Below are 18,705 nucleotides of genomic sequence, written 5' to 3'. Positions count from 1 at the left end.
ACTGTGGGTAACCCAGCTTACCCAGGGAGGAAGAGAAGACCAAACTACACCAAGGGACAGGAGAAGGGGCTAGTGGGGAGTCCCTGTGCAGTACAATACTTCTTTATGGTAAGATCAGCAGGAAGAGAAGGGGTGACCACAGAGACGCAGCCATGGAAGGGGGCTACTGCTTATCTTGCCCTATTATTTTCAGCCTGAGAAACTCACAGGGCCTTCAAGGGTGGCATTTACACTGGCCAAGCATGACCCCCAGTCCCCATCACTCAGGCTCCAAGGATTCCATTCAGTGCCTGGAACCCTAGCTCCTCTGAGCCCCTCTTCACTCTTTAGTAATTACAGCTGCCTCATCCTGGAGCTTGCTGGAAGCCGGTCACCTGCCTCATTCAGGTGAGCTCATCTGCAGGAAGCCTTTGGTACGCAGAGATTTCTCTGGTAAAGCTCAGCTTGATCCCTATGCTAATCTCTACTGATGCTCGTACCAATACCCTTTTTTTCATATGCCAGCATAGGGCCTGGGGGTCTAGAACTAGGTCAGACTAGAAAGATAGTACCTTGGGCCACAGCAGCATCCCTGATTGACTAGAGAGATAGACTATTTCCCATCGGCCATCTCAGTTTTTAAATTTTCCCAGGATAGATGCTGAAAAGGAGAGGAAGTGGATGCATATATTTCTAGGGGCACCACAGGCTTGATTTCAGTTCCTCCAGGTGCCATCCTCATGACCTTCCCTTCTGCTACATGTGATCTCCATGTGAGCTGCATGTGAGCACTCTTCTCCCCTGACCAACTCCTCATCTTTCAGATGATATGTGGCTATCACGATAAAGCAAGCCTGCTGGATCCATCAGGGACAGATTCTCCCCTACAGGACAATCCATCAAAAGACAAGTCACTACATAAATGACACTTTCAGTCTGACTGAAAGCTTTAGTGTTATTCGTGTGTGTGTGTGTGTCTGTGTGTGCGTGTGCGTGTGTGTGTGTGTGTTGGTGGCTTTCTCGTGGAAGTCTATGTGAAAGCAAAAGCCTTAGGGTGGCAGAGGTAGAGAAGACCCCAAAATAACCAAGCATTCCCCACACGGGGAAGGGATCACTGGGAAAGCTGGAATCCATCCAATTCATCCAAGCATCTCTCCATCCCTCGCTCATGGATTTGGGTGGGTAGGGGCTGGAGGGTGGGGGGGGTGACCCTGCAGTTTCAGTCTGGGAGGCCAGGAGAATTCAAACCCCCTGAAGGAAAGAGAAGGGGTCAAGATGATGATCTGATCTGATCATAGAAAACCGAGGCAGAAGCTGAGGGTGAGGGGAAGGCAGTTTGGATTTAAAGAGCGATTAGAAAAGAACTTCCAGGGCAGGAGGTGACACTGGCTGATAATTATTGGACACTTACCACATGCCTAAAACATAACTACTTCACATTTATTTCTCACTTAATTCTCACAATCACCATAGAGAACTGATTCTAAGATCTAGCCTATTTTACAGAGAAGTCCTGAAGTACAAGGAGACAAAGTTGTTTCCTTAAGGCCAGACAGTTAGAAAAGGCCTTCCCAGGGACATGCACTGGGGCCTACATAAGCATTTTTTAATTTGTATTTTAAAAATGAATTTTATTTATATGTGTGTGTGCATGCGTTGTGAGTGTGTATGTATGTGTTTGCAAGTGTGTATTCACGAGCCACAGCGTGTCAGAGGACATCTGAGGGCGTCCATTTTCTCCTTCCAACAAGTGGGTTTTGGCAAATACCTGAATCTGCTGAATTGATCCCATGATGTGACTTCAACGGCTTAGTTTGTCAAGGCTAGTTTGCAGTCATGAACAGGAATGTGCAAAGAATGGAAAGGGGGCGAGGCAGAAGGAGGGAGATGGGGGGGTTTTCTGAGGGGAGTGTCAGAAAGCTCTGGCACCAGAGGAAAGTGAGGTGGGAAGATGATGGTCGGCATCAAGCTCAGTGAGCTTGGTGGCCGGGTGCCTGGTGGCCTTTACGAAAGCATTATCTGTAGTGGCAGGGAGCCCACAGAGGAGAGAAACTCAGTGAGACGGAAGGGTGTGATAGTGGATAGTGGTTTTTACAAGCTTGGTCATGAGAACTGGAGCTTGGAGCATCCCATGCAGAAGGGGGAGTTTAGATCAGAATGTGGCCTGGGGCATAGACGCTGTGTATACTGGGAACTGAAAGGCAAGGCAGGCGTTCCAGATCGGTCAGCTGTGAAGGAGATGGGGGGCAGTGTGCACACCCTATTCCTAGGCTCAGAAAAGCCTAGATTTGCATCAACCCAGACATTCTCTCCGGAACATTGTCTTTCCTGAGGATCTCATCTCTGAAGCACTTTCAGAAGTGGAAGAATTATTACCCAAGGAGTCAGTCTGGGGATATCAGGACCATTAAACTGGTCAGCTAAAACCTAGCATCCCACAGCCGAGGAATGGTAGGAATCTCCGGCTCCCCAAAGTTAAATTGTTTTCCCCTTTTGCTAATGGAGAAGCCAAAACCCCAGAGGAAATGAGAGTTCCCATCTTTCCAGCCTCAGAGGCAACGGAAGCCTGGGGTCCTGACACTGGCCCTCAGAAGCTGGTGTTTCTCACCCGTTCACCAGAAACAGTTCCTCATTCACTGGCTGTTGTCTGCCCTTGCTCAAGGTGAGCAAGAGTAAACCTCAGTGAATGCTGTGAGCTTATCTCTCCTCCTGGCACTTTCTAGAAGCATGTTGGTACTTGTCCTCCATTTTTGCAGCACACGAGAATGGCTCTTCAAAGAAAAGGAGCTTTCAATGGGTCTCTTGAAACTCTTGTTTAACATGAGTTTAACACACAGGCTTAGGTAGCTGGGGCATTCTCTTGATTTAAAACAAGAAAGCAGACTGTGTGACCAGGATGTCATTAAAGAAATAACCTTGGTTCATGCACACTGAGGTGCTGAAACCCTGGACTCAGACTGCTCTGTGGTGCTACTAGGATCCCTGGTGGGTCACGGTTTACTCGTGTGTCCTTAAGAACTGAATTGTTTGTAAGAAATGCAATGTTAAGGAAGACAGATGGAAGTTTAAAAACAAGGCAACGACAAAAAAGGAAGGTCAGAGTTACATTAATGAGACTAAGAACAAGCAGGAAAAAAAAAGAAAAGAGGAACAGAGATGAGGAAGGGAAGAAGGGGAGCTGGCCAGCTTTAGGGGTACAGGAGAGCAGTGAAATGGCCACAAAGATGTCTGGCATCTACTGAATGTCCTTTTGTGCTTATGAAGGGCAGACAGGTATTAAAATTCACAGGCAAAGTCATTTGAAAGAAGTTTTGAACAACGAGAAACAATAACACCCACCCCCCCCAGGAATATAAATCAGACTATGAAAAACAAACAAATACCGGGAACCAGAGAGATGGCGCAGTGGATAAAGACAACTGCCACCAAGTGTGACCACCCGAGTTCGAACTCCTGGATTCACATGGAAGAATAAAAGAACTGACTATGAGAAGTTGTTCTCTGACCTCCACATGTATGCTGTAGTATGCAAATACATTTCACACACACACACACGCACACACACACGCACATACACACACACGCACACACACACAGAATGTTAAAACAATTTATATTTTTAGAAGACCAAGCTCCATCAATACCCATAGAACAAGGAAAGCAGTGTATAAAAAAGATTATCTGTCATCAAATGATCAGCAAAAGGGCTCTAACCACCACAAAGTACAGCCCGAGTTAGAAAAACACAGAAGAGATGTTTGTACACATGACGTGCCTTTCCAACATTTCTGTGGGCATCCAACCCCAGTTCCTTCTCTGGACCATTTATCTGCGTGTGTGGCCAGAGGCACAAACTGCAAAAGTTTGCCCTTCGCCCGACAGATACAAGACTCCTGCCAACTCCCAAGATATCTACACACGACAGAGATTCCGAGATTATGATACCAGGCTAGGCAGTGGGGGAAGGAATGAGGAAGAAGTGTGTTTGTTATTCACACCGGGCAATCAGCTAGAACTCTCTATGAACTTGTCTGGCTACTTAAGCTTTGTCCCCATTCCACCAGGACCAGTTGGGACCTGTTGGAACAAGAGGCCACCTTCCTGTTCAGGTCCATGTGATTTCATCTTAATTTCAGTCAAGATTTCTGAGTTTCATGCCTTTTACTTTGAGCAGCAAAGCCCATAGTACTTGAGTGTAAAATGACAGGGAGGACCCAAATATCCAACAACCCATTTTAGGACATGAAAGCTGGAGAGCAGATATTCATAGGACTGGATGGTTTCCCTGGGTCTCAGAGGTGGGTGAGGTCTCTTTAAATCCCTTTATATACACAGACACAGAATGATAGACAAAGACACATAGACACAGACGCATACACCCCTGAGACTGTAGGGAATGGAGACTGACCCAATCTTACCAGAATTAGAAAGAAAAACTGTTAAAAAAAAAAAAAAAAGGAATTACAGGCTCATCTCCCCCCCCCCCTTTTAAATCTTTTTGGACACAGGATCTAGGTTTGTTGATGTGGGATTCCCCTCAGTATGCTGTGAATATGTTTTATTACCATTAGTTAATAAAGAAACTGATTTGGTGAATAGCCAGGCAGAACAGAACCAGGCGGGAAATCCAAACAAAGAGACAGGGAGAAAGAAGGCAGAGTCAGGGAGATACCAGCAGCTGCCAAAGAAGCAAGATGTGAGGTAACAAGCCACAGGCCTCGTGGTAAAATATAGAAAAGTAGAAATGGGTTAATTTAAGTTGTAAGAGCTACTTAATAATAAGCCTGGTCCAACAGGCCAAACACTTTATAATTAATATAAGCTTCCAAGTGTTTCTTCGGGGAAGTGGCAGGCAGGAGAGAAATCTTCATTTACAGTATGTAGCCCAGACTAATCTGGGTCTGACTTGCTTTGAACTTATGATCCTCCTACCTCAGCATCTTGAGTTCTGGGATTATAGATATGTGCTGATACCCCTGGCACTTGTCGCTTTCTCTAGGTGAAAACCATTGAGGAGGGGGACAAAAGCTTGAATGGGTGCAGACCACAAAAAAGGCAAGTAGCGGGCAGAGGGTGGCAGGGGAGAAAACAAAGGCTTGTAGAAAACCTGGAGGGAAACATGGGCACAACTTCAGGGGAAGCAGAGGGTCTTGTGCTGAGCTGGGGAGGCCACCTGCAAGGCTGGAAGTCAGAGTGGAAAACACCGGGCCACGGAAAAACTGTTCCTCTTGCTAGAATCTGACTGTCAGCAGGGAAAAGGATAAATCCAAATCGTGGACACGCCTGGGGTCCAAAGAGAAGAGATCCGACTTTGTCAGGAGCAGTCAGGCCACAAGACAAGGCCTCATTGGCTTGTCAGGGTGGGGCAGGCAGCAGGAACCAATAAAGCCACGGGGCAAAGTATACGGACAAAAGTCAGTCACTTCCTACCACTGTCCACAGTCACTTTGCTGGCACAGTAGAGCAGTTACGACAGGACTGTGTGGCCTGCAAAGCCGAAGACGATTCTTGTCTGCCCTATTCTATGAAAAGCTCCCCATCTATATCGCTGTGTCTGAAGCTGGCCTGATTCAGGCCAGAGGCATAAGCCACGGCAGACTGGCCTTTCGTGGCAAGTAGAGACCCATTTAAAAAATTCCTTATGTCCTACACACATTGCAAACAGTATGTGGAGATATCAGGTTGGGAATGAACAGGAAGTTTCTCCCCTGAAGGCTGCTGGGTGGAGAAAGCCGCCGATAGTCTTACTCAGCTGTGAACTCTGAATTGCAATAATGGCCAGAGTGGCAAGATATGACCAAGGGCATAATAGTGGCATGAATGTTGTGCTGGAAACCAACCGCTCTCTGCTCGGATTTAAGCCCCGACTCCACTATGGAAACATGTGCCTGGACATGCAGATCAACCCAAGAACCAACGGTTGAGACGTTTACAGACCACAGGGGTGAACTTTCTATTCTCCTGAATGGACGTAGTGATGAAAGGGTTTTCGAAATCTGTATCTCTTTACCCCTTGCTTAGTGCTGCTCTTTCGGTTCAATAAGAGAAGTTTCATGCAGTGGATGATAGTGCAGAAATTTACTCCTGGTCAAAATGTAGTGAAGTGTGGCTCATCCACAGATGGGACATCCGTATCATATCCCCGACCGCTAATGAACAGAGAAAAGAGACATTTCCAAGAGTGATACCCTCAGACTGAAGATTCGCCAAAGCACATTTATTTCCGCACCGTGTAAACACTGCACGTGAATATTGCTCTTGCTAATCTATTCGTGGGCCATGAGCCAACACAAGACACATAAGTGTGTAGTGTATGATCAACCGTCTGTGCAGGTATGTGTGTGCATGTTATGCAGAGGCCAGGGGAAGACATCAGGTGTCTCACTCTATCACTCGCTGCCTTAGTTCCTGGAGACAAAGTCTCTTACTGAGCCTAGAGTTAGGCCAGCAGCCAACAAGCCCCCAGCTCCTCAGCCTAACTGAACTAGGGTTACAGGCATGTGAGTGGCTGTACCCTGCATTTGACATGGGTGCTGTGGATTTGAACTCAAGTCTTTATGCTTGCACAGCAAGTGATTTTGCCCACTGAGCCACCTCCCCAGCTTCAGGTATAAATTCCTAATGGAGGAGCCACATCAATTGGTATGCACATGTCTCCATTCACTGGTTATTAGTAACTTATGCTAACAATTTAGCAAGGCAAATCTTTTTTAAAACTATTTATGATTATGATTGACGTGTGGACCTTTTAGATTCCTGAATGCAGTAGCAAGTTGATTCTTCTACACACAATACTAATTTTTAAATATATGCACTAACAAAACCTTCTAATTTCTCGACAGAACTTGTCAGATATTGTCATATGCATTGTCACACTGGAGATGATGGGTCTTGCTCATTCCCATCCTAGGAGGGCATCAAAGAAGGAATAAACCCTCCTAGACCACATGAAATATACCAGCCAACTTTGGTACATCTCCCACGACCCATAAAGCATCCACACACATCGGCCACCAGCAAACCCTTCACCCAGTCACCTTTCCGGAATGTCTCCCGCTTGTTCTCTGCTTCTCTGTTGATGCGATTCTGCTCTGGCTCAAGTGCAGGCCCCTGATCTTCAAGTTCGTCTTCAGTTTCGTCATCACTGTAGGGAACCACCTCATCGTTAGGCTGAGAATCCTCATCAAATGTTGTTTCTGAGTCTCTTTCTGCGTTCATTCTGCTGGCAAACTGAAACTACCTAGAGAGAAAAAGAAAGAAGCAGAGAGAATCGTGACTTTCCTTTGTTGGGCTATATTTTGCTGCATTCTGTCCCTTTTACAGAGCATCTCCTCATTGATGGAGGAAGGTCATTGGTTAATTATAATAAACCAACTGCTTGGCCTCATAGCTTAGAACATAGATGGGAGGAGTAAACAGAATAGAATTCTGGGCGGAAGAGGAAGTGAGGTCAGACTCTGCTCTGCTCCTTTTCAGGATGGACAGAGGCTAGAATCTTCCCGGTAAGCGCACCTTGGGGTGCTTACACACATTATTAGAAATGGGCTAGTCCAGGTGCGAGAATTAGCCTGTAAGGGCTAGAGTTCATGGGCCAAGCAGTTCTTAAATGAATACAGTCTGTGTGTTGTTATTTCGTGTTTCCGGTAAGCGCACCTTGGGGTGCTTACACACATCATTAGAAATGGGCTAGTCCAGGTGCGAGAATTAGCCTGTAAGGGCTAGAGTTCATGGGCCAAGCAGTTCTTAAATGAATACAGTCTGTGTGTTGTTATTTCGGGCATGAGCTAGCCAAGCGGCCGGGGTGTTGGGGACGCAGCCCCGCCGCTCCTATTTCAACAGATGGCTGCCCAATGTGAGGCTAACTGAATCCACAAAAAGCCTGAGGATAGACATGCAAATTATCCACAATTAATGACCTAAAAGTTTAACTTGATAGGCAACAAGAACAAAAATAGTATACAAAATCTTCAGCTCCAATATGCACTAGCTTGTAACTTCAGTGCATAATTTAACATTTTGGAAGGTCACATTTCCCATAGAAAAGGGAAGGGGACAACGTTGTCATTCAAGGGCTGTAAAGAGTTAATGTAGACAACTAACACTTGTGAATCCCCAGGGTGTATGAATGCTAAATTCCATGCCCTGTTTTTCCTTGTTCTTGAGGGATCAAGACTTCCAAGACAAAGACTAAATCTCCCACTAAAGGCGTCTCTTAGCACTGAACAGCTTCCTAAGAAAGGCACCTTAGTGTGCGTCATGCGAGCCTACCAGATGTTGTGGTTTAGATAGGGTTTTCATTTCCCCAAGGGTTCGTGTATGGGAGAGTCTAGGGCCATTAAGAGTCCGGGTCTAGAAAGAGCCCTAGGCCCTCGTAAAGGACTAAGGTCAGTTCCCTGAAGAGGATGGTTGGGAAACCCAAGTCTGGGCCAGCCAGCCTCTCTGGCTTCCTGTTTGAGATATGAACATTGACATCACATGAATCGTCAATATTGTGACCCAATGAAGCTACACCTGTTACCAGGACTTGTTATCCAGATTTTCCACATCTGTGAATTACCCAGGCTGTAAGGCCACAAAGCCCAGAAGACAGGAGGGATAAAGAGCAGGGTTTCTGTAGTCCCCTCTAACAGCCCAGCATCTGAGCACCTGACTACCCAATACCTGCGGTGTGAAGAAATGAGTGGAGTCACTACTCTTTAGGTGGGGTGGCCCTGAAGGGGAGGAAAGGGAACCTAGGCAGGAGAGGTTAGCATTGTGCCATTACAACAAAACCCCATGGAGTTGACTTGATAAAAACAGGAGTTTCTGATGCTGTCATAGACATCTAGATTTAAAATGGGTTGGAGGGGGAGAATAGGCACAAACCCAAATTAAGTTTTACCAGCACTAGGCAAGTTGGGCTGTTTGCATTCATAGTAGTGATGGGAACCTAGATGCAGGCAAAACCTACGGCCCCACTCAATTTCATCTTTGTTATAGAATTAGTTCATGTCCCGGGAGACCCAAGGTCAGACAGGGAGACACAGAACATTCATTTTTGCTTACACTCATTAGTCTTTTTTTTATAGATGAATAAAGCTTTCAAAAAGAAAAGGTCTCTTTTTTCTTTTTTTAAAACATGGGGAATGATTGAGACAGCCACTCTTTAGCCTTGGCTGGCTGGCCTGAAACTCATTGTGTAGCCCAGGTTGGTGTCGCTTGGTTACCATGGATAATGCTGTTGATAATGATGTTTAACGTAACAGTCATCAGGATGTCTGAGTATGCACTTATATTTTGGTCTTGGCCATGTATTCTATTCTAAAGAAGACTGGTTTTATCTCAAGATGCAGAGCATCTCCAATGACCCCACCTCCTGGTACCCACGTCAATTAACAGGCAAGACAACCCCCACAGACATGTCCACAGGTTGGTTTGATCTAGGGAATTGAAATAAGCTGCTCTTCTGATGTGATTCTGGGCTGTGGCAAGTGGGCATTTCAACCTAACTATCAGTGGTGCATGACTTTAATTCCAGAACCCAAAAGACAGAGGCAGGTAGATCTCTGAGTTTGAGGCTAGCCTGGTCTACAGAGAGAGTTCCAGGATAGTCAGTGGTATGCAGAGAAACCCTGTCTTGAAAAACCAAACATAAGTAATTAATTAATTAAACAGCATCCCAAGCCTTCATCAAAAGGGAAGTAGAAGTCTCTTTCTATCCTGGGGAGCCCTGACACGTAATATACTCTGGACTACGACTAACATTCCTGAAAGTGGAATCTGACAAGCCTGTTGGCAGCTATAATTAGACAAGGAATGACATGAGACAATGGTAATAAAACAGATCCAAGACAGAGATTAAAATCCAACTTTGCGCTATTCAGAAAACAGTCTGAGTGCAGTTCCGAGCACACACAGGATTGCATTTATTTTTCTCTCCAAGTCAAAGCCTACAAACCTAGAAGCCAGACGGCTAACATGAAACAAAGACACCATGACATCACCACTATGAAGACAATTCAGCCACAATCCTCGCTCCCGATAAAAGGCTTCTCTGTGCTGGCGCTCCACCTCATGGCTCAGAAGCCCACCCCTGATCTGATTCAATTTCCTACTCTCACGCTGAGTCACAGCCATGGAAAAAACGGGTGTGGAAACCTTACACACTTGGTCCTTTCAGAAGGCAGGTTGTCTTCACCCCCTGGGTGAAGTGGGAGGGGTTTTTGTCCAGCTCTGTCATTGGTTCCTCTTCATACCCTTATACTGCTGATTCCTTCTTGGGCAGTTTGATGGTGTGCCGAGTGTCGTCCCCCACACATTGCCTCCTATAGCTGGGGTGGAAATATCCCGAGGCGCGTTGCTAGGCATTAGCCCTGTTATTCTACCAAGGAGATAAGTGCAGTGCCCAGTAACTTGCCAAAGGTTCCTGAGCTCCTGGTGGTAAGGTCATTTGGACACCAGTCCTCTCCCCACAGACGTGAGCTGTGAAATTATGGGATACAGTGGAGTCATTGCAATTCAAGCTCTGTTCAGGGAGTACTGAGCTTCTCTGCCACTCGAGAACGCCAAGGCTAGATGTTAGTCAGCTTTCTGTCACTGTGACAAAATGCCTGGGATGATCAACTGAGAAAGAAGAAAGGTTTGCTGCAGTCCACTGTGATTAGCTTTTATCTGGGAGGGGGGGGTCCCACGTGAGACAACACTGTGGGAAAGGAGGTTCCTTTACATCGTGGCAGCCAGGAAGTGAAAGAGACAGACCAGAAGAGACTGTGGTCACAATATCCCTTTCACGACATGCTCACTAGGGCCTAACTTCCTTCTACAGGGTTCCACCGCCTGAAGGTTCAAACAATTCCCAATGCAGCCACAGGCTGGGGACTGAGCCTTCCACATACCAGCTTTCAAGAGAAACTCAAGAGCCAAGCTATAGACCTACCTAGAGCATCATGAGGCCCAAGATAGGCCTAGGCAAAGGAAATGAAGGACACACAAAAATGCCTCAAATTGTCAAACCTGCAGGCAGGCGCGTCCTGTCAGCAAGCCATTAATATTAAAAAAAAAACTTTCCCATTTACACACTGTAGGCTGACGGCTACTTCCTCAGTATTTTTGAGCCGGACAATATGGTAGTCGCAGAAGTTCTAGGAACTCGGGTGAGAAGGAGGTGGGCACGGGGATTTTCAGGAATGAGGAACAACCAGAACAGAGAGGCAGAGGCAGGAAAAAGTACCTGCCTTGGGCGAGAGCCAGAGGAGGTTCAGAGGTTGGCTGGAATCACCTTCCATAACCCCTGTGGCCTCCATGATGCCTCACTTCAGGGAAAGCCCACTGCACTGGTGGTGTCTGCCAGAGGGAGGCATGTGACTGTTCCTCACCCACTGCTAGGGCTGAGGGTGGAAGACTCAGAGGGGCAGGGCGATTGTTCAAGCCGCAGGACATTGAACAGCTCCTGGTCCCCATTCCTCATCTGTTAACAGTCAATAAGAAGCGGAGATCAGCTGAAGCCTTCCATGTGGTGCGCTGACGCGGATTCCGTAGCACAAGGGAACCAGGCCCAAACTAGGCTGGGGGCAGCCAGAAACAATGTGCTTAAAATCAAGACAGGGTGGGGCCTCCATTCCTTTGTCTGGAAAACTAAGGAGGAGAAAGTATACAAAAGACTAGACCTGCTTCCCAGAAGGCAATGGTGTTAAAATTCTCCCAAATGTTTACTTTGGAGACTCAGCCTCAATCCAGGACATGCTTTTATGATAAATGATAAAAGTTAACTCGGGAAGAGCATTGCTGCTTTTGCATTTTCCCTTTGTCCTGCTGGCTAGGCACAACAGTTTCATTTTCTTTTCTTTTCTTTTCTTTTCTTTTTTTTAATGCATTACTATTGCCACTGAAATTAGGTTCTAAAATTATATTCCTGTTTCAATACTAGAAAGTTTAAGGGAGGTTGTAATTGGTAGTTACAGGGAGGAAAAGACCTCCAGGGGAAAATGAAGCTAAGGAGAGGCCGAGTTTGCTAACCTGTGAGGTTGGAAGTCCCTGGGCTACAAGTACAATGGGAAGATGTAACCATTGGCGTGGATTTCCAGAGCAGATGCTGTACCACTTTCCATCTGCACGGAGAGTGTTTAGGCGCCCCATCCAGGTTCAACAGGAACAGCTTGTTTTAATGAAAGGGCAGACGTGGTATGTAAACAGAAATAACAAACAGACAAGGAGAAGATTATTCTCACTAGCAAGGACAGGAAGGCAAGCTGTTGCTCACCAAAGACACCGCTTTATGCGGCATATTTAACAGTGGTGTCTAATGTTGGCTCAGATAAAGATGACAACCCCCCCACTCTGCTATTCAATTGAAATCTGCGCTTCCCTTATGTAAAACAATACAATGCTCTGTTATCAAGAACACAAAAGATATATTTGAGCCAAGAAGGTCATTCAGAACTTCTAACAAATTCAACAAAAAAAACTCAACTTGTGCAAAATATGTATTGTTTGTGGAAAAGCAGGAGCGGAAGCCACTTGAAAGCCGCGTGGGTATGAGTCCAGATGCCCATGGAGAAGGCACTGAATCCCTCTGGAGCTGGAGTTACAGGCATTTGTGAACTGCCCAACATGGGTGCTGGGAACAAAACTCAGGCCTTCTGCAACAGCAGTACACACCCAACTCCTGATGCATCTCTCCAGATCCGGGAATATATTAATTACACATAACAATTATGACATTTTTCATGCATGTATATATTTTGGTCATACCGACCTCCCATTCCCCTATCTTATCCCCTTCCGCTTCCCAGTCAGTCCCTCTTCAGTAGTCACCTCTTTTTATGTGTGTGAATCAGTTTAACTGGGGGCGCTTACAAGGGCAGAAGTGATAGATTATTTATAGGGGCATTGCAAACTGACCAGCAGCTATACTGCTGACCCTCTCCCTCTGAGAACATTAATTATCAACAGTTCCTTGGGAAAAGATAGGTGTTTAGACACTGATTATTTCAATATAGTCTTTAAAATTACAGCAGTCAAAATACAGGAAATACATTGTAGTATTAAGTCGGGTTGGGGGGAACCCAAAGTTGTGCTGTAGGACTGTATCTTTTGGATTAATCCATGGAGGAAGTTGTCACTGTGGGGGTGGACTTTGAGATCTCCCTGGCTCAAACCACTTAGTGTGACACCGAGACCACTTCCTGATGCCTGTGGGTCAGGATGTAGGGCTCTTAGAACCTCCAGCACACACTGTGCCCCTCCCCTTTGATGTAAAAGGACCACACCTCTGAAAATACAAGTCAGCCCCAGTTAGATATGTTTGCCTTATAAGAGTTGCCCTGGTCATGGTGTCTCTTCAGAGCAACAGAACCCTAAGACAATGTTTTTTTATAGGCAGAGGAAAGTTATTTCAGGGCACCAGGATAATATGCTCCCCCCAAACTCCAGGGCATTAGGATTACGTGCTCCCCCAAACTCTCAGCATCAGCCTCTTTTCAAACAATGACAGAAGCAGAAACAGCAGTCTAAGTGGTCAGCAGCAGCATCCAGCTGTGCTCAGAGCATGGCTGGTTTGCAGGTCACGGAGGGAGAAAAGAGACTTTGTGCTCTGTATTGGCTCTTCCTCCTCCAAGGGTCACAAGCTACAGGCAATCCGATCTGCACCAGCTCTTCCTCCCGGAGACCTTGCTGGTCCACGGAACAAGGGCAACAATCCTAAACCATTGACCTCCACTCAATGGCTGCCCGCAGTCACTAAGGACAACTGACCTTGAGCGCCTAACAGGCCGTGTGTGGTTGACAGCAGGCACTGGTGAGACAGAGGCCAAAGACCCCACAGCTGAAGGTGGGGGGGGAGGGCAGCTCATTAGTTAGTGTTGGTAAATAACGACAGGAAAATAAGAATCCCTGTCACAAAACTGGGATGAGGGAATGACGGATGGCTCAGTGGATTAAGGCGTTAGCTGTTAGTCCAGACAGGCTGAGTTCCATTCCCAGGACCTGCATGGCAGACGGAGAGAAAGATACCTACAAATTGCCCGCTAACCTTCATGCACATAGCATGGTACTTGCATACCCTCTACACACACACACACACACACACACACACACACACACACACACACACGCACACACACACACACAAATAAATAGCTGTAATAAAATTATTTTTACATAGTAGATTGTGCCTGAGGTTGTTCCCTGCCAGCCTTCTTCTCTCACACATACAATTACCAATTTTCCTCAGGGATCCCACCCAGCTTTCTTTAGTAGCTCGCATCCAAACCGTGGCTTAAAACTGAAAATACAGATCCACAGAGCTCAGAATTTTTTTTTTTTTTTTTGGTTCCTGTCCTGGAACTAGAACTTGCAGTCCAGGCTGGCCTCGAACTCACAGAGATCCGCCTGCCTCTGCCTCCCGAGTGCTGGGATTAAAAGCGTGCACCACCACTGCCTGGCTCCAGAGCTCAGAATTTAAATGACCATGGGTTATCAATAGGTAAGCACAACCGATGTGTGTAATTGAGGCCTCCCCTATGAGCCACCCACGGGGCCCTGGCTGTGAACCTAAGGGATGAGGGCCACTCCTGACGGGCAATCACCATCTCATCTGCTGCACCTGACTCGGCTTAGGGGACGACCGCATCGACGACAGCAGACTTCACACCTTAACTTCTGCGCCTGATCCCACTGTGAACACAGAGCTAGCTGCCTCTTTGTCTCTTTGAAAGACTTTGATTGGCAGGAGTTAAGAGTCTCCTACCCATTCTAACCAGGCTTGGGAGTTTGGAGCAATTGACAGGGGTGTTTCTAAGTGTGTCCTGGGTACCTGATAGACGGGAGAGATTTGGTAATGCTTCTGGGAGAGGACTTGATAGCCTCCGGAGATGAAGGTGCTGAGCATTTTCACAGGGCAGACTACATAGTCTATGTGTCACTCCGCACTGTGTTTGACATTAATTATCTTTTTCCGTTTAGAAAGAAACAAAATTCGTGTCCCCATTTTACAGATGAGAAACTAACATTGTAAGAGGGCCAAGTCTTTGCTCAAGGACATAGAGTTGATTATGGTGTACAGGTTCCTGTCAGAGCCTATGCATTTAACCGAGGCATCTGCTGCCTTAATTGTACCTAATGATACCACTTTGGAGTAAGCTAAATAAAGCATAATTAATCCAGTTTACAGCTTGGAAGACAAATGACCCAGAGACACAAAGTTGTATCTGTGTTAGAGGCAGAAATGCTTCCCAGTGACCAGACCCTTCTCCCTGTCTCCCCTCAAGGTCTGACCTCTTCAGAACCGAGGAAGGGGGAAGGACATAAAGGGGGTGTCAGGTGTTTTATAGACACGTCTATGCCTCCCTGGAGAATTCCCTCCGCTATGCTCAGTTACAGCGTAGCTTCAACCATGTGTAAGGTACTTCAAAACGAGCAAATTGCTAAAACGAACTCCTCTTTGAAGGTACACCCGAGTCTATAGCCTGAGGACACACCACACTGCCACGCAAACTAAACGAAATAAGAGAAAGAAATAGAGATCTAGCAGATGCAACGAGGTGAGATGAGGTTATTATGGTGGGAAGTGGTCCAGTATGGCAGAGCTGGATGGACAGACACAAAGCACACTTGTGAAGACTGAAATGATATTAACGCAAGCCCATGGAATCGGCAGGGGTGTACCAAAGGCCCAGCCTTGAGAGCCGAGACATCACATTGTTGTTGAAGCCACTCAGTTATCTACTTCTCAGAGGCCTTTGAAAACACACACACACAGCTCCGGCGTGTCACTTCCGATTTTGAGAAGTTTTAAAAAGTCCTAAATTCCTCCCAGCCGAGGATGTTATGGTTACAGGTTTGTCACTCTGCATCCATGGATTAGGAGTCCACATCCCCCATGGCTGTGGACACAGAAGAAAATGCTGCCAGATCGTCTAATGCTACAATGAGCTCTAGACGGTGATGCTTTCTTCTCTCTCTTTTAATTAACTGATTCTGAAACGTGTTTTTGCCCCTTAGAAGTGTTATGTGTAGGAAATAACAGAAAAAATTAATATTTAGTGCAAATAATGACTGGTTACTCAAATCCAGATGACAAATTCGGGGCTTGCACAGGCACACATTCTGATTTGCATTTTCAGAGAAAATATGTACCCATAAAACTAGCCAATATTTGTTAAAATGTCTTCCAAATATTTGATAAAATGGCTTCCAAATATTTGGAGATCTCAGAGACATGCCGATTGAATCAGTTTTCTATCCCACCTCTTAAAAAAATACATGTTAACGAAAAGAAAGGCAAGTTTATTCTAGAACTTTCTTCTACTGTGGTAGTTCTTCCTGTCCATTAATATCAACTTCCCTTTTAAATTTCTGTGTGCTTCTTTGGGGAGGCAATAATATGGGGTGATGAGGGCTTGACTTTGATGTATCAGTGCCCAACCTCCACCCAAAGGTATAGAGAGAATATATAGTTTTTTAAACTCTGAAGTAAACTCTAAATCATTTCTAATGTGTTTGAATTTTTTTTTATTCATTCATTCTCCCTTGTCTCCACAGACAGACCCAGCATTTAGCTGGGTTAAAAATAAATATAACTTTGAGTGTAAATAAAATAACACAGACGAGTCATGAGGGTGGGGACAGGGTTCGAGACAGGGTTTCTCTATGCAGCCATGATTGTTCCAGAACTTGCTTTGTAGACTAGGCTGGGATTAAAGGCTGCCACTGCCCTGCCGAAAATTCATTTCTTTAACCCTCTTGTTATCTGAAAATGATTCAGAACATTGATCTGACTATGACTAATGGTATCACATAAGTTTTTATAATATTGTATAATGTGAAACTAATTTAAAATATTGCCCCTCTCCCTATGAATCTGATTCTGGGGAAGGCATACAGTAGAATTCTAAATGGAGTCTGGAAACTTGGCCTTTCCTTTATTTAGGAAACATGGTTCATTATCATGGTCAGTAGGTGTGGGAGGAAGCAGGCTCTGGCAGGATTGTCTGGAGGTCTGTGCTCTCCCGTCAACACAAGGACCATCCGCCTACCTCCACGCCGATGTGTAAATCCCCACTTGTCCACTAGAAAATTCAATGCCACGGAGCTGCACAGATGGACCCAAGGATTAAGAGATTTGTTCTTGCAAAGGACACGATTCCCAGCACCCATGTGGCAGCCCACAACAGCCCATAATTCCAATTCCAGAGAATCTGAGGTCCTCTTCTGACCTCTGAGAAAACCAGGTGTGCATGTAGTACACAGACATGTATGTGAGCAAAACATTCATACACTCAGAATAAATAAATCTTTTTTAAAAAATAGGCTTTGAATATCAGTACCAGAAATATATGTTTAACAAGGAGCAACTCCAATTTGCTTGAATTTGATATTTCAATATATTAATCCTTTTGATTACACAGAGTCCTTTTTTTGAAAGCAAAAAAGAAAATGGGATTAGTATGAGAAGAGAAAAAAAGAGCTGGTCACGTGGCTCACACCTATACCTCCAGCACTCTGGAAATGAACACAGGAGGATCAAGAACTCAAGGCCAGCCTTGGCTGTATACAGAAAGTTTAAAGTGATTCTACATGACTGGTTATAGGAGACCATGACTCAAAAAAATAAATTAAAAAAGGATAAATAGAGAATTTCAAAAATAATTGAAAGGGTTTAAGTATTTCATGTAGCAGGACGCAGGAGTCAGGAATACATTGGAGGTGATTGCATACTATGTAACTCAAGGAAACAGCTGAAAAAGCCTTCCATTGTCTCGTGAGTTTGGACTTTACTTCATATAAAGCTAATTACAATATTTTCAAAGCACTTTAGATCATAACCTAAGCGTACAATGGCATGCCTTCAAATACTGCAGTTGTTACTTTTGCCTTCTGGGTATATTACCAGTGAACAACTGATCTACCCAAGACCCAAAGCTGGTGTTTGGGCTACAAAGAAAGCCACCTCATTGTCCTTCTCCACTAGGGTCTGTGTAGTGTGACCCTCCTGGCTGACACCTTACCACAGGCACAGAGCCCATCCCTACTCTTTATGATGCTCCTCGGAGAGCTGTGCATAATGGCTTCCTAGCTTAGCTTTACAGACTATACCCTACCCAAGAGAACCAGAGGTGGGGATCTATGCAGCTCAACATGCACATGTGCTCGTGTCTCTGTATCCTGTGGGGACTTCCATGTTCTGAAAGCTACCAGCAAGCTTAGACTAGCATAAGAATCATTCAGGATGTTTCAATTTTGATCTCCAGCTCAAATTCTGAAGTCAGAATCAAAGATTCTCAGGAAATGGCTACCATTGGTTAAGTGGGAGTCTGTGAAATTTGGGTATTGTCTCAAAGCTACAGGTAGCCCTCCATTATGGAAACTAATAGTTCCACATCTGCGTAAAAACTTGGAGAGACAATATCTGCTCAGGCCTGCCTACTGCAGGCTACAGTATCTGCTGCCCTCTGACCATCCGTCGGGACTCTCCAGGGACAACAAGGCTCTCCAATTCAGTTTTCAGATCCTTAGATTCCCAGGTAATGGCTTCCTGTTTACACGCCAACAGCCCTCTGGCTGGTCAATTCTTTGCTTTCTCGTACTGTGGCTGTCACAACCTGAGACTAACAGCCATGCCTGTCCCACGATTCTTCCCAAGTGGGGGAGAATCTAGACAAAAGGACTCTTCATTTGGGGACAGGAGAAGAGACAGACAGGAGCTAAAAATCTCTGCTGCTCTACTTAATCCCCTGCAGAATTTAGGGC

General features: G+C 45.6%; 1 protein-coding gene across 1 annotated transcript in view; it reads right to left on the bottom strand.

Annotated features, from left to right (window-relative positions):
• The window catches only part of Atp8b1 (ATPase phospholipid transporting 8B1), a 115,007-nt gene that overhangs the window by 58,715 nt on the left and 37,587 nt on the right, over positions 1 to 18,705 (bottom strand). The window contains exon 2 of the mRNA XM_050157968.1: positions 7,017 to 7,219. Coding sequence (XP_050013925.1) covers positions 7,017 to 7,197 — 181 coding nt within the window. The 5' untranslated portion in view covers positions 7,198 to 7,219. The remainder of the gene's footprint in view (positions 1 to 7,016; positions 7,220 to 18,705) is intronic.

Source organism: Alexandromys fortis, unplaced genomic scaffold (assembly GCF_014885135.2).
Source record: "Alexandromys fortis isolate MF-2015 unplaced genomic scaffold, M_Fortis_MF-2015_v1.1 scaffold_94, whole genome shotgun sequence".
Lineage (NCBI taxonomy): Eukaryota > Metazoa > Chordata > Mammalia > Rodentia > Cricetidae > Alexandromys > Alexandromys fortis.
Note: the sequence above shows the minus strand (reverse complement) of the source record. Positions and strands in the feature narration are given on the sequence as shown.